Source organism: Orcinus orca, chromosome 3, assembly GCF_937001465.1.
Source record: "Orcinus orca chromosome 3, mOrcOrc1.1, whole genome shotgun sequence".
Taxonomy (NCBI): Eukaryota; Metazoa; Chordata; class Mammalia; order Artiodactyla; family Delphinidae; genus Orcinus; species Orcinus orca.
Window position 1 is genome coordinate 184,289,489 of NC_064561.1, and position 22,671 is coordinate 184,312,159.

The window sequence follows — 22,671 nt, forward strand, 5'->3', positions numbered from 1 at the left end:
AGATGGGTCCCTAAGCTGCTTGTGGACTGAATTTTAGTGATTCAAATAACACTCTCTAGGGAGTAAACTAGAAGTTGTCTGTCAACTGAAACTGCAGGCCAGGTTTATGCTTTGGAGAGCACACCTTCGTGGGCGAGGCGTGCCACACCGGGCACCCCGAGTTCAGCAGGCGCTCCCCTCTCTCCTAGGGTGGCATCTATGTCTTCACGCTGCTGGACCACTTTGCGGCCGGCACGTCCATCCTCTTCGGGGTGCTCATGGAGGTCATCGGGGTGGCCTGGTTCTACGGTAAGGACGGAGCTTCCCTCGGGGGGCTGGTGTGCTCCAACCGCAAAGACCCAGCCCCTGTGCCGTCACTGTGACCGGCCGGGCCGGCGTCCTTGGGCTTTGTCGCTGTGCTGCTTCCTTTCTGGCAAAGCTGCCCTGCTCTGTGGTCACCACACATCACAGAGGAGGCTTGGCGGCCAGCGGTTCCATGGATCAGTGAGGACAGCCTGGACGGCAGCCCGAAATCCTTACTGCGGTCAGAGCTCTCGGGGTGGCCACATAATCACGCTGCTGGTTCTTGAGGAGGAAGGATTTGTGAGGACGCTGGGACACTGGCTGGTGCTGGAGGCGAGGTCTCAGCACCGAGGTGGCAGGGGAACAGGCTGAGTGGGCTTCTTTCTGGGGACGTGGCACTAAGGCCCTCAGCTGACGGGAGGGGTGACGGTGGTGTTCAGAGAGCCGCTGTTCAGCGTCAGGCCAGAGCTCCTGACCCTGCGCGGACAGCACCACCTGGACTCCAGACCACCCCCGGCCCTGGTCCAGCGCTCATTCGTGGATTAGGCCTGGGAGCCCCTCGAGGCCAGGGGCCTGCTGGTCAGCAGGCAGCCCCTGGAAGAGGCGCAGCCCCGCCTGCAGCCGTGCTCCCCGGCCCCTCCTGGGGCGCCCGCCATGTTTCCCGGGATGTCCTGCTGTAGGTTTGACAGCTGCAGACGCTGTGCCCTTTCCAGCCTGCTGCCCGGGCCCACCTTGCTCTCTCTCCGTTTCTTTCCTGTGACCTGGGGTCATGGGGCCTCTCAGCTCTCCTGGCCAGGTATCCTTGGGGGAGTTTGCAGTGAAAGCTCGCGATAACGGGCACACGCCTCTGCACGTGTACGTGCCGCAGCCCAAGCCAGGTCTGTGCTGTTCAGGAACCGCAGTGTCGCAGCAGCCCTGCTGTCACACGAGGGGGCCACGGTCTCTGCCTCGGCCCTGGAATTACAACCTGAAAAGCACTCTAGCTTTGAGAGGCTTAACCTGGCAAATAGTCCATATTCCAAGAACTCTTCCAATTGTAGTTACTTTGCTACAGAAAAGGGAAATATCGAGCTCTCTGTGCCTTCATTGGCACCTGGAATCAATACTTGCCTGTAGCTTTAAATCATAATCTCCCCACCCCAAAATAAAACCTCAGAGAAGGAGAGAAAGTGCTTCAAACGTATCCCACAGCCACGAACGTGGGGCTGGCAGAGACGGAGGGAGGCTGGCCCTGCAGGGACCGGGTGCTCCCCGAAGCCTCCGAAGACAGAGGTCACGCTGTTTCTCCGGACGGCAGCTCACACCCAGAACGCGCCCACCTCTGTGCCCCCAGGTCCCTGAGGACGGGCTGGCCCGCCCTGGACCTGCCTGAGGGCCCGAGGGGCCTGGCGGACACGCCCGTCTCTGCTGGCCTTTGGGGTCAGCCCCCTCCACCCCACTCCTCCAGGGTCCGAGTCCGGGATCTGCTGGTGGGGTTGGAGTGTGAAGAGGGGATTCTGCACGGCGGTGTAGCTCTGCTGTGTCCCCGCATGTGGCACAGACTCGGCCAACCAGCTGCTGTCACATGACCAGAGGCCAGGCCAGGCTCAGGGCAAGAGAAATCACTGTAAGATCTGGAGAGAGCTGTGGCACACGGAGCTTCTAGAAGTAGCTTTCCTTACAAAAGAGCATTCACATAAACGGAAAGGACATTGTGACACATGCTACTACAGCATGGAGGAGCCTTGAGGACACCATGCTCGGTGACATAAGCCAGTTACAGAAGGACAGATCCTGTGGGAGTCCCGTGAGGTCCCCGGAAGAGTCAGGTTCACAGACAGGAAGTGGGATGGGGGCGTGGCATGGGCTGGCTGAGGGGGTGGGGAGTGAGCATTTAATGGGGACAGAATCTCAGGTGGGGAGGATGAGAAGGTTCTGGAGGTGATGGTGGTGGTACTCGCACAACAGTGTGAATGTACTTGATGCCACTGAGCTGTGCACTAAAAACGGTTAAATTGGTAAGTTTTATGTTGTATATATTTTATTTTATATATGTTATATATTTTATGATTTTTGTAAATGAAAAAAGTGATTACAGAGGGGAAGCACGGATGGCCGTGGGCCACAGGGAGGAGGACCTGAGATGGGAGGAGGGCGGAGGCCCCACAGGCCCCCTTGGGGTCATCGGTGATCCCAATGTCACCACGGGGACATGCATCGGGCCCGGGTCAGCAAGACCCCTGGGCGGCTGGGTGGGGCGGCCTGGGCACCAGCGTGCAGCCCGAGCTCCAGGTCTGCTGGCGGTGGCCCGGGGTTGGTAAGGGCCCGGCGGGGCCCGCGTCTTGGGCAGGTGCCGTGCTGACCACCTGCTTGGCCACCTCCCCACAGGCGTGTGGCAGTTCAGCGACGACATCAAACAGATGACCGGGCAGCGGCCCAGCCTCTACTGGCGGCTGTGCTGGAAGTTCATCAGCCCCTGCTTCCTCCTGGTGAGGCCCCTCTTCCCCGCTCCCCCGCCACCTGGTCCAGCAGGGGCCACACACGCCTGATGCTGGGGGAGGGGCTCGGTGCTGCCCGGGGACCAGGGTCTCCACGGGCGGGAGTCAGCAGGTCACCGGACTCAGGCAGGAGGGCAGGCTGGCCCCCCACATCCTCTGGTCTCCTGAAGATCCCCCCTGACTGGAGCCACTGAGAAACCATTCATGGGAGGCAGGGCTCCCACCCGATTAAGGCCCTGCTCGTCCCCTGTGCTTGGAGGGTGTCAGCTGACCTCTGCCTGGAGGCCCGAGAGAAGGGTTAGAACCTGGGAAGACGGGTGCTCAGATGCGAGGCCGGACGGGAGCCGCTCAGGTTCTGTGACAGCACGGCCCCCAGGGCTCCCCAGTAGCTGCTGTCATCCAGGCCAGGGGTCTGCAAGCTCGGGCCTGCGGCCAGGTCCACCCACCGCCTGTTGCGTTGGAACAGGGCCGTGCTGGTTCATCCACACATCCACACCACAACCTCAGGGCTGGGTGGCTGTGACCGAGCCCCGACGGCTCACGAAGCTGGAACTGCCTGCCCTGTCTGGTGGCCCCAGGCAGCCGTTCAGCGGCCTTCCAGCTCTGAGTGCAGAGCCCAGGCCGGCGAGCACCTCGTGACCTTGGCCCTCCTCCTGCCCAGCCAGCCCAGCGGCACCCAGGGTGTCCACAGATGGGGCAGGGGCCTCGGGCAGCGCCCCCTCCACCCCAAGGGCCCGTGAGAGAGGAGGCGGAGTGGGGGTGAGGTTCCCGGTTCAAGCCCCAAGCTCCCTGAGCTGCTCCAAACCTGCAGGGGCTGCTGGTCACTCCAGCTACCCAGCAGCCTGGGGCATGTGACCTCCAGACCAGCCAGGTGTCCTGCTTCTCCCCGCGTGGCAACCTGTGAGGTGTACAAGGGACAGCGAGAGAATCCCCACCCATCAGACTTAAGAACTGGAGGGCTGTGTGCCCCCCAAGCACGCCCGCCCTGTCCCGCAGCAGCCCCGGTCTGCAGAGTACACACAGACGCCCGCTGCCCAGGTTCACGGCCTAGTCCCGTTGTGCGGGGGGCCCTCCACCGGAGCCACCCGCTTGGCACCCCTGCCCCCAGCCGCCCCTGACCCCGTCCCTCGGTTTCAGTTTGTGGTCGTGGTCAGCATCGCGACCTTCCGGCCCCCGCACTACGGAGGCTACATCTTCCCCGAGTGGGCCAACGCGCTGGGCTGGACCATCGCTGCGTCCTCCATGTCCGTGGTGCCCATCTATGCTGCCTACAAGTTCTGCAGCCTGCCCGGCTCCTCGAGGGAGGTGTGTATCTGGATGGGTCTCCCTCACCTGCCCTTCCCCCCGCCCCCAATTGTGAGGCCACCAACAAGGTCAGGCGGGTGTCCCTGTCCCAGGCCTGCTCCCGCCTGCTCATCTCTGCCCAGCAGGAGGGGCTGGAGGGGCCGGTGATCATGCCAGAGACACGTGGGCTGGTGTGGGGGTGGGCTGTGCCTGTGCGTGCGTGTGTGCGTGTGTGTGTGTGTGCGTGTGCCTGTCTTTGTGTGTGTGTGCGCCTGTGTGTGCCTGTCTTTGTGTGTGTGTGCGCGCACCTGTGTGTGCCTGTCTTGGTGTGTGTGTGTCCTCACGTGGGCACATACACGTGCGTACTTGCCTGTGTGTGTCTCTGTGTGTGTGCACACATGCTCTACAGCGTGCAGTGCAGGTGGAAGGGCAGTGGTCTGAGGGTGGGGGTGGAAGCAGGGGACCCACCCTCTCCTGGGACCGAGTCCACATGGGGCTGAGCAGGGCCAGCGGGATCCCCAGGCGGGCACCCCCGTGTGGGTTGGGAGTGGCTCTGGGCCTCGCAGTCGCTCGGGCAAGCTTCTGCATCACCTATGAAGGAGGAGGTGGGTGGGTTGGGCACAGGGGTCCCTCCACCTCACATCTTGATGCCAGGATTCCTGGAAGAGATGGAGGGCGCCTTTGCTCAGGGCCCACCGTGAGCTTGACGTGGAGATGAGCCTCCTCCAGTAGTGGCTACTTCGAGTTGGGCTGGACTTTGCTCCAGGGTCTAAGGAGACCCAAGCCATCAGCTCCCACGTCGACAGCCATTGACCAGGGCCCGTTCACCCCGCTGAGGCTGGGCCGGCGCCCACAGTTGCTCCTTGTCTTCTAGAAGCTGGCCTACGCCATCACGCCCGAGAAGGAGCATGAGCGGGTGGACAGAGGGGAGGTGCGCCAGTTCACGGTGAGTGCCACTCTCCCCGCCGCTGGCTGGGGGCGGAGGCGACCTGGGTGGGTGACCCTCCTCCAACCCCAGAGCGAGGTGCGTGGTCAGGACGCCAGCGTCAGCTGTGAATGCTGCACAGCTGAGCCCTTCCAGGGCGTGGACACTCTGACTCAAAAGCTGCGTAAGGGGCATGATTTTAGGCAGGGGCGGAGGTGGGGGCCTATTGGGACAGAGAACTTCCCCTTGTGCAGTTCGAAGGGTCGCGACTTGGTTGCAGGGTGCTCTGTTTGTGCTTTGCTTTCTGTCTCGTTCATTTCAGCTGTCATTATTTCTCCCTTCTACTTTCATTGGTCTACTCTGTCATACATTTACTAACTTCTTAACTTAGACCATGGATCATTAATTTTCAACCTTTCTTCTTTTCTAACATAAGCATTCAAGGCTAAGAATTTCCCTCAAAATACCCTGTTGGCTGTGTTCCACAACTTTTTTTTTTTCTTATAATTAGACATTTTTGTTAACATCTTTATTGGAGTATAATTGCTTTACAGTGTTGTGTTAGTTTCTGCTGTATAACAAAGTGAATTAGCTATATGTCACAACTTTTAACATAGCATTTTGTGTATCATTTAGTTCTAAGCGTATTTTAATTTTCATTGTGACTTCTTCCACCCATGCTTAGAAGTCTGCCTTTAAATTCCCCAATATATGGGGATGTTTCATTTATCTTTTTGTTATTGATTTCTAAATTAATTGCATTGTGTTCAGACACCTTTTTACTCATTCTTTGGAGTGTATTGATACTCCTTTATGGCCAAGTACCTAATCAAATTTTATAAGTGCTACGTGTATCTTTAGATGAGATGTATTCTCCAATTGTTGACATGCAATTCTCCTTCTGTCCATTAGATTGAGCTTGTAACTGCGTTGTTCAAATCTTTTACAATTTTGCACATTTTAGCTCTGTTTAACCATCAGTAATCAGTAGATATTTATGGGATATCTGACCTTGAAAGCGTATTTGTCCAATTTTCCCTTGTAGTTCTACTGGGTTTTGTTTTATCTACTCTGAGCCTGTTTTCTGGGACAGTTATGGGTTCAGAATGATCACATCTCCTTGGCCGATCCTTGCTCCCTTGCTGTGTTTTTGCTCTTAAAGTCCTTCTTGTCTGAGGTGACTACAGCTGCACTAGGTTTCTTTTGAGTTTACCTGAAATGTCTTTTGTGATCTTTTAACTTCCAATTTTGCAATCATCTTAACATTTAGGTGTCTTTTGCAAACCTTGAATACACTGGAATGCTTTAGTCTGGCAACTGGGCAGATTAATCCATTTATATTTGTTGTGATTATTGGTACAGTTGGGCTTCATTCTTCTATTTTTTAACCCTGTTCCATTTTTTAATGTTTATTTTTCCACCTTATTATTGCCTTTTATGATTGATTTCTTGGTCTTTTTTTTTTCTTGTTCTACTCTTTCCTCTCTGTTTGGAATTTATATACTTTATTCTATTCATTTCATAGTTGTTTGTGAAATTGTACCATGCATATTTCACTTTAAGTATAAAGTTAAACATTATCTGAACCCCCATCCTGAATATCACAAGGACTTAAATTTTCCTCCTACAGATTAATAAGCTATTATTGTCCAATATTCCATTTATGTCATTTTTAACCCACAACTTAGTCACTATTATTATTGTTGTTATTTTGTCCAGAAACTTCCCTGGACAAGTGTGCATGTCCAGTGTTTATTTGTTCACTCTACTTTTTGGCATATACGTCTTTCCTTTGAGGACCATTTTCTTGCCTTTCGAAGAAGCATCCTTCAGACATTCCTTTAAGGGGGTGTCTTAATAAACTTCCTCACTGTTGTGTGTCTGTGAATGTCTTTACTTTGCCCTTATTTATGACAGAGTTTCCACAGGCATGTGGCTCTCGATCAAGTTATGGTCTTTCAGCATTTTGAAGATGTTGGTTCTCCACCTGCAGCCCTGCAGTCCTGCTGAGACATGTGGCCCCATGGGGCAGGGTCCCCGGACCCGTTCCAGCTTCCCTTGCATTTGGTGCTGCAGTTCCCCTGTGATGTGTCTGGGCATAGATTTCTTTTATTTATATTATTGCAAAGCTATTATAAGTAGTTTTATTTACTTATTCCTCCCGGCATCTCTTGTGTGCCCAGGGTCTGTAAATTCATGTTTTTTGTGAGTTCTGGGAATTTTGCAACCCTACTTAAATCTTGCCCCTTGCCTCTCTGCTTCCGTCCTGGGCTCTGCCACATGAGGCTTCCCTGGCTCCTCCGGGTCTCATACTCTTTCAGGTGTCTTTTTAGGTTTTGTGTCCGGGTGCACCATTGTACATTAGTCCACCCGTGCCTGTGTTTCATTTATTTAACCACATAACAAAATAAACCCTTGTGAACAACCGTACAAAAGTCCACCTTGATAGTAACTCACATCTACCTCCGTGTCTGCCACCCTCCTGCCCCTGAAATCAACACCATCTCAGTCTAGCTGAATATTTCCCATGCATTTTCTGCTGCACAGTTTTGTTGCATCTGTAGGTACTGCTCTATTCCTGAAAAGTAGACTGTTTGGTTTCAGTTGTTTTTAAATTTATTGAAAGGGCATCACGCTGCCTGAGTCTTTGGGTTCATTTCTCCACTGTGCACGGTTACAGCACCGTACTTCATGCTTCTCATACCCACAGTCCACTGAGCCTTTTGGAACTGTGGGTTTATAATTTTCAGTGTATTTGGAAATTTGGGGCTATCATTTCTTCCATTTTTTTCTGTCCCACCCCCTTCATGGGCTCCAGTTACACATATTTTAGGCCACGTTAATTCTCTTCCCTCTGTGTGTTTTATTTTGCGTGCTTTCTGTTGCTTTTGTTTAGTCCACTAATTTTTTTCCTCTGCAAAGTCTAATCTGCTAATAATCCCATCCAGCACACCTATCATTTCACACCTTGTAGTTTTCATCTCTAGAAGTTCACGCTGGGTCTTTTTATGTCCTTCGTGCCTCTACTTACCTTTTTGGACATGTGGACTGCAGTTATAATCACTGTGTAATTCCCTCATCTGCCAGTGTCAGCATCTGTGTCTGTTCCGAGTCAGTGTCAGTTGCCTTTTCTCATAAGGGGTTGAATTCTGCTGCTGCTTCACACATCTGGTCATTGTTGATTGGATTCCGGCTACTGTGAGTTTTACCTTGTGAGAGGCTGGATGTACCTGTGCTCCTTTACATATTCTTGAGCTTTGTTCTGGGTCGTCATTAAGTTACTCAGAGACAGTTTGATCTTTGGGGGGCTTGGCTTTTAAGACTTGTTAGGTGGGACCAGAGCGGCATTTAGTGGGGGGCGGTTTCCAATGCTGGTGCAAGACCTTGGTGAACACTCTACCCGGCGCCCCGAGATCCAGGAGATGCTCCAGCCTGGCTGCGGGGCGGGGCACAGCTCCCGTCCTGTGAGTTTCAGAGACATTTCCCGAATCCTGCCGGGAGGGTGTCTCCGGCCTCGAGTGCCCTGAATGCTCAGCTGAACCCTCGGGTCCCTGTGCACGTGCCCAGGGCTCAGTGCCGCACTCGCCCCTCTGCAGCTCCATCCCGTGAACTCCAGCCATCTTGGGCTCCCCAGCGCTCACCCCAGCTCATCAGGCCAGGGGTTCGCTGCCCCACCTGGGCGTCCCCTCCCCCGCTGAAGCCTAGATAGCCCCTCGAGGCCGCAGTGGGGCAGCTGGACAGACCCCCCTGCTTGTCTCCCTCGGGGAATCTGTCCTTTGTCGTCTGGCCTCCTGTGTCTGAAAACCCACTATTATATATATTTTGTTCACTTTAAGCTGTGTCAGATGGTGGAATATATTCAGTCCCCATTACTCCATCTGGACCAGAAATATCTTTGTCTGTAGCTGTGGCCGTTCACTTTGACGCTGCACATGGAAGTGTCACGTGTGCAGTTATGGAAACGCGTCTTCGTCACGTACCCCCTTCCTGTGTCCCCCTTCACCGACAGTTACATTGTTCACGTGTCTGGAAGCAGCAGTTGGCCTTGGAACTGTGCAGCACCGTGCGTGGCATCTATCGCTTTTTAAACCATTTCTTACCCAGCTGCCCAGTAATCTGAGGACCACACAACCTCTCTGGTCCGCGGGGATCTGAACTGGAGTTTCCGGTTCTTGCCGACCCGCCCGGGGTGGCTGCTACCTGTGCTTCTGCCCTTCTGGCTGCAGCATCACGGCCTGATCTCCACCTGTGGGGACTCTGAGAGGCCCCGTAAGCACACCTTCCTCTGAGAAGGTCGCCTTCGGCTCATCTGTGGCCAGGACACAGGGCCACTTCACCCCCGGGGGCGGGTCTCAGCTGGGGCCCCAGGTGTGGCCCCCCGGCCTCAGCACTGGTCTGGGGCGTCCCTGGTCAAGCCCTGCCCTCTGGCGGCCCTTTGGCTGCTGTGTGGGTGTGTCCTAAGCAGGCTCTCCCCGTGGTGACGGAGGGCCCTGCGGTGGGACCACCGGAGGCAGCATCTTCCTACCCCCGGTGTGGCTGTGTCAGAAACAAGCCCTGCCCGTCTTTGTCTGGAAATGTTTACAAAACACAGTCCTTGCCATTTAGTGTGATCGAATGGCCTGTGCTCAAAACTAAGCTGAACTAACAGCTGGGTGATAACAGGTGATGACATTTGTGGACAACTAAATAGGGCCCCGTCCGTCTCACCCTTCCCCGAGCGGTGAACGAGGCCTCATCCCCCACCCACAGGGTCACACAAAGCAGACAGCTCCACGGGGTGCAGGGTTCCACTGGGTCGGGATCAGAGGCCCCAGGGGGCCAGGGGCGTCGCAGGTCACGTGCGAGCCAGTAGGCGAGAGCTCTGGACCAGCCCAGGCACGCTGGCATCCAGTGTCTGCCCAGCAGCTGATGCCACACTGGCCAGGGATGGCAGAGGCCGCTGGTCCCCGCTCTGGCCCCTCGAGGCCACTGTGCCCGCCGACAACATCTCTTCGTGAAGTGATGACTTGTCTCCATAGGCGTCAGGTCTGTGGTGCCCCAGGAGCAGTGCTGGGCCCCCAGCCGCCCGCTGGGCTCAGGGATCTCCCAGCTACAAGCCGGGCCGCCGGCCCAGGAGCGGCTTTTATCCAAGGAGCTCCTCCCTTCACGTCTGAATAAGCCCTGTTTTCTTTCCAGCTCCGCCACTGGCTCGTGGTGTAGAGGGGAGCGGAGGAAGGAGACCCGCAGGGCACCGTCCACGGCAGGACAGAGGCAACGAAGAAGGGAAATCGGAGTTTTGAGAGAAAGGAGGGCTGCTCCCATGCTGCACCTTCTGCTTCGCCGGACACACTCAAGCCCTTCCCCTGACTGGTCACACCCTCTGTGCCACGGAGAGACGACCCTCTGTCCGCCGTGTCACTGTGTAACTTCCCTAGTCTGTGCCCGTCCCACAGGTAGAAACGTCTGAGTCGTGTTCTGTGCGTTAGAGCTGCTCCCTTCTCCCGTGCCCACCCCAGGGCCCCCTGGAGCCCACAGCTTGCTGTCACCCACATGTGCAGGAGAAATACGATAATTATAGATTACGGATTTTCTGAGAATCCCAGCGCTCACGATAGCTTCTGGGATCTTTTGTTTTGCTCGTATTAAAAATACCGAGTGCCGTATTTTGCCTAATTGTGCAGAGGTGAAATGGCGGAAGCCATACGAAAGGTGACGAAGTGGGACCACGTGTCCCCACATCACACAGGTCTGCTCAGAGCCCATGGAGGGCCAGGGCCCGGGTGTGAGATGGGGGTGCTGTTTATTTCCTTGTAGCTACAAGAAAACTCCATCAAATGCATGTGGGCTGCCACCACTCCTGCCCGACGTGGACCCCCAGCCACGGAGAAAGTGAGCTTGGCACGAGCAGGAGTGCGTCCCCCGTGGTGGTCCCCGACACGCAGAGCCCCCGAGGTGGCAGCCTGGAACCCCGCAGTCTTGGGAGGGAGACCCCACCGGAATTCTCTCTGAGGCACGTGTCACGTCAGGAAGAGCACTTGTTTCCTCAGGGAACGGCTTTTAGAATCGTATTGACATGGGAATCAAAGCCAGTTCTCAGAACGCAGGGCTGGTTTCTGAAATCTGTTTGCTGACGTTCCCGTGGTCCTTGGCGAGGGTGTTGGACCCTCAGCTGGGAAATGCTCCCAGCACTGCCATCCTGGAGGGAGCACGGCCGCAGTCCAAGCACGGGCTGCTGGGCCGCAGGAGAGGCACTGCCAGACAGGCCCACGGCGGCTCCCTCGGCCATCCCTGCGAATGGACCTCGGCCCAGGCCTGTGGAACCGGCCGCTCAGGAAACCAGCTTGCGGACCGGAGCGCGAGAGGAATCGGGCCCACCCTGTCCTTCCCAGGAGTGTTGAGCACTCGTGTTGTCCACGTCCATCTGTCTCACAGTGGCCTCTTGTGTGGTCGTCACCAACAATAAAAGAAACCCATGGGAAAACGGCCAGGTTCCCGCTCGATGTCGTTTTGTGCCGGAGGCTGCCTCGGGCCCCCCCTCCCCCTCCCTTGAGAACCTGCCTTCACTCACCTCTCCCTGGCCAAGAGCAAGCACAGCCCCTCCAGGTCCAGTGGGCTTAACCCAGACCCACCCCAGGGCCCCCGCTGGCTGCACGCCACCCCCTCCTGCCCCCATCTGTCCCCACCTCTCTCTCAAGCCCTCACCTGCCTGGTCAGCTCCCCTGCAGTCTCCCAGGTGTCCAGACTCCAGCCATGTGGTCTGACCACTGCTACTGCCCAGCCCAAGAGCCTCTTCTGGGGAGACAACACCAGAGTCCCGAGTGGCTCCCTGCCTTTGGTCCCTAAGGATCTCTTGTCCACCCTGGCCAAAGAGGTCCTTCTAGACACCAGTCAGCTCTGGTCACAGCCCAGAGGAGAGCTCCGTTGTTTATCATTATGCTTGGACGCCACCTCTGGAAGTCTTCTCTGGCCCCGCTTCTGGGTTCTGCCCTGCTCAGTGCTCCTTGATCACCCACTGTCCCCAGGCCTCCCCAGCAGGTGTCCCATGGAATGGAGAGCGCTCACTGCCCCCCCCCCCCCAGTTTGAGCAGGAGCTCCCCTGGGAGCAGGGGCTGAGCTGGTCTCGTTCGCTTCTGCCATTGTCTTAAATAGACCTGGTACACAGTAGACAGTGGCACTCAATTTATATTTACAGATGAATGAGTTAATGGATGGGTATTTAGGTGGATGGATAGATGGGTGGTTGGTGGACGGGTGGATTGATGGATGGATAGAAGGAGGAAATGGAGAAAGGAGTGAGGGAAGAGGGGTAGAAAATGGATGGATGGGTGTGTAGACAATGAATGGACAGATGACGGAGGGAGGGATGAATGGATGGATGGAGGGCTGATGAGCAAGTGGTTAGATTGATAGATGAATGATGAATGTGTAAGTGGAGGAATGGTGGACTGATGGATGGGTGAGTGGATGGATGACGGGATGGATGGGTGAGTGGATGGATGGGTGGATGGATGGGTATATGGATGGGTGGGTGGGTAGATGGATGGATGGGTGGATGGGTGGGTGGGTAGATGGATGGATGGGTGGATGGGTGGATGGATGGGTGGGTGGGTGGATGGATGGGTGGGTGGGTGGATGGGTGGGTGGATGGGTGGGTGGGTAGATGGATGGATGGGTGGGTAGATGGATGGATGGGTGGATGGATGGGTGGGTGGGTGGGTGGATGGGTGGATGGATGGGTATATGGATGGGTGGGTGGATGGGTGGATGGGTAGATGGATGGATGGGTGGGTGGATGGGTGGGTGGGTGGGTGGGTGGGTGGATAGATGGGTGGGTGGGTGGGTGGATGGATGGGTGGGTGGGTGGGTGGATGGATGGGTGGGTGGGTGGGTGGATGGATGGATGGGTGGATGGATGGGTGGGTGGATGGGTGGATGGATGGGTGGGTGGATGGGTGGATGGATGGGTATGTGGATGGGTGGGTGGATGGGTATATGGATGGGTGGATGGGTGGATGGATGGGTGGGTGGGTGGGTGGATGGGTGGATGGATGGGTATATGGATGGGTGGGTGGATGGGTGGATGGGTAGATGGATGGATGGGTGGGTGGATGGGTGGTGGGTGGGTGGGTGGATAGATGGGTGGGTGGGTGGATGGATGGGTGGGTGGGTGGGTGGATGGATGGATGGGTGGGTGGGTGATGGATGGATGGGTGGATGGATGGGTGGGTGGATGGGTGGATGGATGGGTGGGTGGATGGGTGGATGGATGGGTATGTGGATGGGTGGGTGGATGGGTATATGGATGGGTGGATGGGTGGATGGATGGGTGGGTGAGTGGGTGGGTGGATGGATGGGTGGGTAGATGGATGGATGGGTGGGTGGGTGGATGGGTGGATGGGTAGATGGATGGATGAGTGGGTGGATGGGTGGGTGGGTGGGTGGGTGGGTTGATGTATGGGTGGGTGGATGGGTGGATGGATGGGTGGGTGGATGGGTAGATGGTGTGTACCTGGGTGGATGGACAGGTAGGTGGATGGGTGGAAACACAGATGGTGGAAGGTCCTGTATTACATGTAAAGGTCTACCATTCTGGTCCAGTCTCACACACCCCAGTAGCCATCTGAATGCTGTGTTTGGCATCTGTTCTCCAAGGGGAGGTCAGGTTCTTTAATACAAGTGAAACGTGTCAATTTTGAAACACCCGAAGAAGTGTTTTCTTTCCACACTAACCTGGTGCAGAAGCCAGCTCCCTGGGCAGGAGGAGGCCGCCCGTACCCTAATTCTGTTGATGGGAGGCCTCGGTCCCTCTGTCCACACCGCACTTTGCCATCAGATTCACACTCTTCACCCAGCGACCTTTAGACACAAAATCTGGGTGTTAAAGCCCAGAAAAGCCGTGTGATTTTTCCTTTGAGAGAAGCATTTTAATAAAGGTTTGGCAACAGTGAAATAGGTGATTTGAAGGGTTAAACAGATTCCTCCGTAGTTGGCTTTCTTTGGTTTTGCCCCACAACTTCTCCCTTAATCTCTATAGACGCACCTGACCAGCATCTTTACCTGTCTCCTGGTCACTGACAGCAGGAAAAGGTCACTTTTTTTGAGACACTTAATTAGCAAGTCCTGTGTTCCATGGTCCCCTGTGGAAGATGCTGCCACGCCCTGACCTCGGGGGACCTTCCTGCTCCCCTCCTCCCCCAAGGACCCCCAGGGCCCCAACGCCACTGACAGAGCCTCCTAGCAGATCGGGGGCCTCCCACTGAGCACAGAAGGCCCACCCAGAGCTAGGAAAACAAAACCAAAGATGGTAGTCCACCTGCCCAGCCCCTGGCCTTAGGTAATGGTGCCCCAGGTGATCCCGGCCGCCCCTGCACTGGGCCACGGCAGACAATTTTTGGTGTCATTACACAGAATGGGAAACGTTGGACTATGCCAATTTAGTGAGTCTGCCTTGAGTTTTTTTCAATTTAACAAAATAGAAAACATCAGAGTCAGCGCACCTAAGAAGGGCAAGGTCTGTTTTGTGAAACGTGCGTTTCAGGTATGCATCTTACCTGCGCGAGGGAGCGACCGCGAGAGAGACAGAAAGTCAGAGACAGAGAGAGACAACAGGGTGCGGGGAGACAGGCCCCTTGCAGGTCAGGGTCAAAGGCCTCGGGGCCCCGCCCCGAGGGAATGGCCTAGTCTCCGGCCCCCTGGGGCCCCACTGCGTCCCCCAGCGCAGGCTGGCTTGCATTTACTTAACAAAACTTAAAACCCAAGTCAGTATTGACTCGGTGCTGAAGATGTTTACCTAGAATTTGAATAATTCTACTTATTCCAAGAACTGAGTTCTTTGCTTCAAGTCATTTGTTGTGTAGACAGGGCGTTGCTCTGGGTTAAAACCCGCCTGGCGTCTGTATTTACGCAGCAGCGCAGTCGCCAGCTCCTTCCCACCGGGATCAAAGGTTAATATTTGGAACAGTTTTCAATAAATGTATTCAAAGATGGTGTTACGAGCCATCAGCTATTAAATGCTCTGATATCTTTAAAGCCTTGTGCACACAGAGGAACTAAATGTAAATTCTAAAATGTTCTATTACACCAGAAATGATCACCTTGAAAGCTTAGAGGTCCAGCCCCCGAAGGCAGTGAATGAGAAGCCGCCGGGAGGGTGACCCTGGGCTCCACCTCTGGTGGTGATGCCGGCCCGGCTCACCCTTTATCTCCTGGGTGGGGACTTCAGCTCTCTGAGGACGAAGCGGGAGAGGGAGGCAAGGGCAGGGCTGGCCCGACTGTCCAGGTGAATAACTGGTTCTGCCGCTGCCTGGGTCCTCACTGCCCACCTGTTTGCCCACCTGTCATAGGTGCCTCCCCCTGCCCACCTGGGTGGCTATTAAAAGCGTTAAAGTGTTAAAATGTGGGAAGTGCTGAGAAGTCCTGGGTGAGTGTGGCTGGTGGTGTTTCAGTCTGCTCTGAGCGGTATCTCAGACAGAGAGCTGACGTTTTCTAATATGCTTCCTGGTTACGGCTGGCATGTAGAAAAGTTGTTTTTAATCCAGCTAATGGTTTGCTTTTATGGCTCTATCTGACTTTGGAAATGCAAATTTATTTGAACCCCTAAGCTGTCCGTTCCTTCGCTCTCTGACCACAGCACCATTACCTTGTGCGCGCGTTGGGACGCCCATCACTCTGACGCACCCCCTGTGGGCGTGGCCCGGGTACGCCTCCCTGCAGGCATCCACGGTGCCCACGTGGATACAGGGGCCAGGGCTTTGGAGATGAGGGCGCAGCCTTGGCCGGGAGACGCTCTGCCCGTGCAGTGAAGTGTCCGTAGCAGCCAACGAGGACCGGGAAGGAAGTGCCTCTTGGGCAGGAAGGAGGGAGTGGATAACGCCAGCGAGGATGGGCGCCCAAGGGTCCAAGGCACCCCCCCCGCTCCCGTGGGCCCCGCTCTGAGAACCTTGTAGATGCAGGGCCCGTTACACTCAGCAGACCGAGTGCAGTGCTCACACCCCCTCCTCCAAGCCCCCATCCCCTTGCACCACTGATGGGTGTGACTCCGGGTGAGATGGGAGGGCCTGGCCGAGGTCTCCAGCCCTGCGCTGCCCTGTGACGTCTCTGGGTCCAGGTCTAGAATTCAGCCTTTAAACACCTGCTCTCTGTGCTGAGGCTCTTCAGCTGGGAAAGTCTTAGACCTTCTCTTCTCTGATGGAAAAACACATCCCTGCGTTTGGGCTCATATCAGGAAACTCTTCCTTGTTTTAGCAAAACAACAGACTTTCACCAAAAATAAAAAAAATGCTTTGAACTAAAATGGCACAAAATGAGATTCAAGCTCCCAGGCAGGGCTGGGAGATTCCAGGGAGCACGAGGGAGATTAATTAGAGCCTCAGCCGAGTCCAAGACCCCTCCCACAGGCCCGTCACCCGCGACCCGGCGCAAACAGGGCAGGCGGGGAGGGGCGCTGGGAACGCCCCCTCTCCCCGCCCCCGCCCGCAAACGCCCTGCCTGTCGCTGAGCGTCCGGCCGACCACCGTCCGGCCCCTTGGGTCCCTGGGCGGCTTCTCCATCCTACTCATGTCGACCAGACGCCGATGCACGTGTGCACTGGCCTCGCTGGGGCATCTTCTCTGCCATCCCCGCCCCGGGAGGGTGTGGCTCATGCACCCAAGCCTCCACCTCCACCCCACAGAGCTGTTCGCCCTCCGGGGACACCTCCTGTCTCAGCCACAGGTGCCCCAGACCCCGCCATCGACCCTGTCTCCAGTCGCCATTGGAGGAAACGAGTCCGAATGGGGCCGTGTGTGACCCTTTCCCCGTGGCCTCTCCCCTGCCCCATGCCGCAGGCCTCCTCTCCTCCCAGGGGTCTGGCTGCCCCGCCTCCCAGAGCTCACGCCCTCGGTTGCCCTGCCCCCGCCGCCCAGCCTGCAGCTCCCATCTAACTGACAGGACGCAGCAGAAATGAAGGGACAAACCGCGGAGGCCGCACCCGCTTTACTGGAGTCTCCTCCGTGATGAGGACGCAGACGGCCCAGGTCCCGGGGGCAGCGGGAGTAGCCTCCGGCCAGCATTCAGCAAAACCGAGTCCGGCCCGCGGCCACGAGAGCAGCCTGGGGGCTTAGACAGAGTCCTTCCCCGTCGGGCCTCAGACGGGCCGCGGCCCGAGACCCTCTCCTGCCCGGCCCACAGCCTCCCGTCACGGTAGCAGTCGACAGACTGGCAGACCAGTGGCTGAGCAGGCCAGGGCGTGAGGCCCCCGTAGCTCAGGGGAGGCCAGGAGGGCTCCGAGTCCCGCAGGGCTGGGACAGGCGGGCAAAGCGTTCGAGGGGCCCCTCGACGGCCCACCGCCCTTCCTGCATTCGGGTTTGGGAGCCAGCTGGGTCCTGCGTGCACGTGAGCCCCTGGCCAGGAGGACTCGGCACTCACTGTGGACGCGTTGAGTTGGGGCTGAAGAAACAGAGGCCCTGAGGGAGAGCTGGGGCCCGCAGCCTGGACGCCGGCCCCCGGGATTTCCAGGACTCCACCACACTTCTTGTCCAGTTAGGGCTGCACTTGTGCCCCCAGATTCGTGTTGAAGTCCTAACCCCCAGTACCTGGGAGTGTGACCTTGTTAGAAATGGGGTCTTTGTGAATAGATTTGGTTAAGATGAGGTCACACTGCAGGACCAGGCCCTGATCCAGTAGGACTGGCGTCCTTGTAGAAACAGGACATTCGGAGATAGACACGTTCCCGGGAGACGCCATGTGAAGATGGGGCAGAGATGGGGTGATCTTCTACAGGTCCAGGGCGCCAAGGACGCCAGCAGAGCAGAGAAGCTGGAGGGGGCCTGGACCAGGTTCTCCCTCGGCCTTAGAAGGAACCAGCCCCACTGACACCTTGACCTCAGACTTCCGGCCGCTGAACAGGGGTTATGGCAGCCCCGGGACACTCACACCTCCCCTCCCTCATCTTTCTGTCCAGTGAACACACATGACATCCTACTAGTGCCAAGCACCTGGGAGGTGCTGCAGAGACAACGGAGCCCCAGACAGGCCTGGCCACGTCCTGGGGTCCACAGCTCACCGGGGAGACTCTCAGCCTAACAAACACAGCAAATGCACTGACGCTGATGTGCTAAGAGGCCCCAGAGCCCCAGGGTCCCAGCACAGCAGGCGGGATGCAGAAGAGATGCTTCAGTGGCAGCTGCAATGATCTGACGAGCTCATGGGGACGCGGGAGAGGAGAGGGCTGAGGCCCCGCTCGGGGGCTGACGTGGGCGGGTGTGGCCGGCACAGCCCCTCCCTGCCGCTCTGTGAGCCCCACCAGAAACACACAGACGGGGGTGGGAGGGGCGAGGGCCGTGCTTCCCGGCCTGCAGGTCATAACCATCAGTGGATGGAGGATCCAACACAAGGGTAGCAACTCTTTCTTTTAATGAATTAGAAAACGCCACGTGCGCTGTATGTTACAAGGGTAAGAATTGTTTCCGGAGACTTTTTGTTCAGTTACTTAGACACAGGTTACGCATGCACTGGGGCTGAGGAGTAGACTGCTTCCTGTCTGACGCCGCGAGTGCCCACCAGGAAACAGATGCACACGACTGATCCACACCTCGATGTCCAGCCCAGGACGGAGGAGGCACCTGGGTGCTGAGCAGCCCCAATGCCTTCCACAGCGGGCAGAGCCAGGGTTCTGGAGCCAGACCGCCAGCCTCTTCCTGAGCGACGGCCGCAGGACAGAGCCTGGGTGCTGGACCCCAAAACCTCATGTGCCGACGGATGCCAGCTGTGTGTGCCCTGTGCTGGCGGTCCCCATCTAACGCTGCCCGGGACCCCAAGTCCCACCCGCTGCCCATCCTGGAAAGCGCACGATGGCCCAGAGAAAAGAGGATTCCCACCAACCTCACCGGTGTCGTGGTCAAGAAAGCACGTCACACGCTCAAGGGAGTGATGTAGGTGTACTCGTGCCAGTGCACGCGTGAGTGTGCACGTGTGTGTAGATGTGTGCTCATGTGAGCATGTGCACGCGTGTGGGGTACGTGTGTGCACTCACCCACACACACCATCGTGGTGCCGGGCTGGGGGTGGAAGGTGCCTGGATCTCTTCCCCAAGTGACTCGGGGGGCAGAAGTTAGAGAGGAGCCCCAGGGATGCACGACAGTCACTGGACGGTGAGATCCGGGGGAAAGCAGGGGTCGCTGAAGGCGAGGGAGGCGTGGCCAGCCCTCCAGGTGTCCCAGCAATCCGGGCCAGGCCAGGGCAGCGAGGAGCGGGTGCTGGGAGCACCAAAGGCGCTGCCCTCTGCACCCAGTCCAGCCGGTGCTCCCCTGAGGCCGCATCGGGGCTGTGCTCGGCACCTCCCTTTCTGCCACCCTGCGAGGGGCTCCCCACTGCTCCCTGTGCCCCGCCGGAAGCCGGAGGGCCAGTCGCATGTCCACATGCTCCACAAAGTAGGTGTGTCCCGAGATGTGAGTCTGCACAGGATGTGCTAACGAGGAAGGGGGCCCACGAAGCTACAGATCCCACCCACGGCGCCAGGCCAGGCTCAGCAGCCACAGCGGACGCGAGTGCCTCTGCAGAGCCGCCACCAGGGCTGGCCGCGAGTGCCCCTGCAGAGCTGCCACCAGGGCTGGCCGTCCAGATGGTCACTCCTGACCCCTGGCCGGGTTGCTGACCGCTCGTCCCACACAGGAGGGGCTGCTCTGCCGTTGGGCACTGCCCCCGTCATCCTCCCCCTGTTTCTCATGGGAGTGATGCTAAGCCGTTGCCTCACTCGTGAGGTTAGTTTAATTAAAACTGAATGACCTGGGTGACCAGGTGCAGATAAAGCACAAACATGCCAGGCCCGGCCACCGGCCTGGTGCCCAGCTCGTGCTCCCGTCCAGCCAGACGGGGGCCAGCCCTTCCCTGGCCCAGGCCTGAGTGTCCCCACGTCCCTCCCTCTCCAGCCCTGCATGCCCCTCCTCCCTCAGCCCCCCTCACTGGGCCGGCCAACCGTCCACCGGACCTAGGGTGTGCCAGCCCAGCCTGTGTGGGTGGACAGATGGACACCTGACCCCAGCCCAGCCCGGTCACTGGAAGACGGTGTTTTGACTGAGAACCGTCAGGCGTAGAGCTGTGCCCTAGTTAGGGCGTTTGTTTTGCACAGAGATGAGTGAGCCATCCTGAAATTGCTCTGTATTTATTCTAGAATTAGGCAAGCAGGCAAACGCGTAGGTAATCAGAACGGCTGCACAGTTTGCAAGTTCTGTTCAAAATGAGAACGCGGGGCCCTTGCTCAAAACTCGCTCAGAATTTCAGGACGGCAACAGCAGAGCCGCAAACCCTCCAAGCACGAGGCCCTGGATAATGCGAGTCTGGGCTGGAGGAAGGAGCCGCAGGTCAGCAGGGGAAGGGGGAGGGGGGCTGCCGCCCCACATGGGAGTCCGCACGCGCTCAGGACTGTGACACAGATATGGGTGTGGACACGCACGGCCAGGCAGGCGGGCGGAGACCTGGGCACACGTGTGTGTGGAAGCATGTTCTGAGCTCCGGTCTCAGACGCCGCAGCGCCCAGGTGGGCATGGAGCCCACTCTGAGCCCAGACCGCAGTTCCGAAGATCCTTCTCCCGCCAGAGGCATCAGGGCACCCTGGAGAAACCGCTGATTCCAGAGCTCAGGCCCAGAAGGCTCCAGTGAGCCTGGAGTGTCCTTTGGGGCCACAATGGGGGGCCCATGGGAAGGACAGAGCCACCCCAAAGGGCTCCCGAAGGCCAAACCTGGGACGAGCTGACCAAAGAATAACAATAATGACAGTGACGGGTTACAGACTCCTGCCTCAGCCCAGGCTGCCCTGACAAACACCACAGATAGGTGTTTAAACAGCAGGCAGATTTCTCACGGCCCCGCAGGCTGGAGGCCCCAGGCCACGGGGCTGGCAGGGTCCTCACGCAGTAGACACAGACACCAGTCCCACCACGGGCCCCACCTGCATGGGCTCGTCTGAACCTAATCACCTCCAAGGCCCACCTCCCCATACTTCCCACTGGGGGTCAGGGCTTCAACATACGGATTTGGGGCACACAGATGTGTAGTCCATCACACCAGCTAGGAAAACAAATGCCCAGATAAGGAGGAGAAGCCGAATTACGGTTCATAAACGCAGAAGGGCCAATGGGCTCAGAACAGCCACTCAGCAAACACCACAGTGATCACTGTGTTAGGCCAGAAGCATCTAGGGATGTAAAAATTGGTGGGAAATTATGATGAGACGTGAGATAGTCTCCCCATGAGACAGCGAACGGAGACGCAGCAAGTTCACGGTGGAGCAGACCACCTGCCGCGCACACGCGGACAAGAGTCCCCCAGAAGGGCCCAGTGCCGCCCCTGTGGGTTCCTACCCAGGGGTGCGTCCTCAGCGTGGCCGCAAGGCAGCAGCAGATGAGCCCCAGCTGACAGGCCTAGCCTGGGCCAGTGTCCCCCAAACGTCCAAGAATGAGGTCTCCTTGGAGGAGACCCAGGAGACATGGTGACTAAACGCCATGCATGTCCTGCGGTGGGTCCTGCTCAGATGAGGCCACGTTGCACCGGTGTCAACAGTGCTCACGGAGCTGGGTCTGTGTTCCCTTCCCCGCTGTGAGCAGGGCATGGTGGCGATGGAGTCGTTGGCTCCGGGGGTGCAGCTGCAGGACACGCCGGAACACCCTGTGCGGTTTTGCTTTTTTATGAGTCCAAAGTCATTTCCAAACGAACAGTTAGAACATGACCCTGAAGTAAACGATGTTCCTTTGTCCTTGGCGTACACCTCACTGACACACAGTGTGAGCGCTGTGCTCGAAGGCTTCGACTTGCATGGTTACGTCACCGCCGCTTTGTCCTACGGCTGTGCCCGCGTGCAATGGCACCTCCCCAAGTTCATGTCCACCCAGACCCAGAACAGGCCCTTATTTGACGTAGGGTCTCCGCAGAAGTGGGTGGCCAGGACGAGGCTGTGCCAGGTGGCGCGGGCCCAGTCCAGCACGGGCGTCCCGTAAGAAGAGGGCGGGCACGCAGAGGGGAGCCGCGGGAACAGGAGGGTGGCCCCTGCCCAGGGACCCAGCCCCGAGCTGCCAGAGCGGGGCAGGTTCTCCCCAGGCCTCAGCGGGAAGCACCGTCTGGCACCTGCTCCCAGACAAGAGACAATAAACCCGTCGCTTTAGACCCTGCAGTTTGCGAGCTCGCTGGGCAGCCCCAGGCGCTTGTTCCCATCGCCTGTTTCTTTTTTTTTTTTTCTTTTTTTCTTTTGGCCACAGCACGCAGCATGCGGGATCTTAGTTCCCTGGCCAGGGATCGAACCCGTGTCCCCTGCAGTCCTGCAGTGGAAGCGCGCAGTCCTAACCACTGGACAGCCAGGGAATTCCCAGCGGTTGCCCGTTTCTTTCTTTCTAACGATAGGATATTATTCCATGTGTGGGAACTCCACGCCCTCAAGTGAGAAGACGAGGCCGATTCACCCGAGGCTGGCCGTCCTCAACCCCGACGGCTAGATCAGTGCTTCCATCATTACAGTGTCGCACAGAGCATCCCCCGCCCTGGAAGTCCTCTGCGCTCTGTCTGCTCATCGCTCCCCACAGCCCTGGTGACCCCTGATGCTTTCACTGTATCTGTAGGTTTATCTTTTCCAGAATATCGTACATTTGGAATCACACCGTCTGTAGCCTTTTCAGATTGGCTTCCTTCACTCGATCATATGTATTTAAGGTTCCCCAGTGTCTCTTCACAGCTTCATAGCTCACTTCTTTTCAGTGT

At 57.3% G+C, this 22,671-nt stretch overlaps 2 protein-coding genes across 2 annotated transcripts in view; one reads left to right on the top strand and one right to left on the bottom strand.

The window, feature by feature from the left end:
• Nucleotides 1-11,426, top strand: part of SLC6A3 (solute carrier family 6 member 3) — a 35,190-nt gene extending 23,764 nt beyond the window's left edge. The window contains exons 10-14 of the mRNA XM_004274508.3: nt 189-288; nt 2,650-2,750; nt 3,897-4,064; nt 4,918-4,989; nt 10,144-11,426. Of these exons, the coding sequence (XP_004274556.1) occupies nt 189-288; nt 2,650-2,750; nt 3,897-4,064; nt 4,918-4,989; nt 10,144-10,167 (465 nt within the window). The 3' untranslated portion in view covers nt 10,168-11,426. The remainder of the gene's footprint in view (nt 1-188; nt 289-2,649; nt 2,751-3,896; nt 4,065-4,917; nt 4,990-10,143) is intronic.
• Nucleotides 11,427-12,530: 1,104 nt separating this feature from the next.
• LOC125963978 (uncharacterized) lies at nt 12,531-18,971 on the bottom strand (the record flags this gene model as incomplete). The annotated part of the gene is made up of 6 exons (XM_049707887.1): nt 18,959-18,971; nt 17,114-17,225; nt 13,770-13,803; nt 13,281-13,456; nt 12,792-13,105; nt 12,531-12,646 (listed from the first exon to the last, which is right to left on the bottom strand). Coding segments are annotated over exons 1-6 (765 nt in total), but the record flags the coding sequence as incomplete, so codon positions are not given.
• Between the last annotated feature and the right edge of the window lie 3,700 nt (nt 18,972-22,671).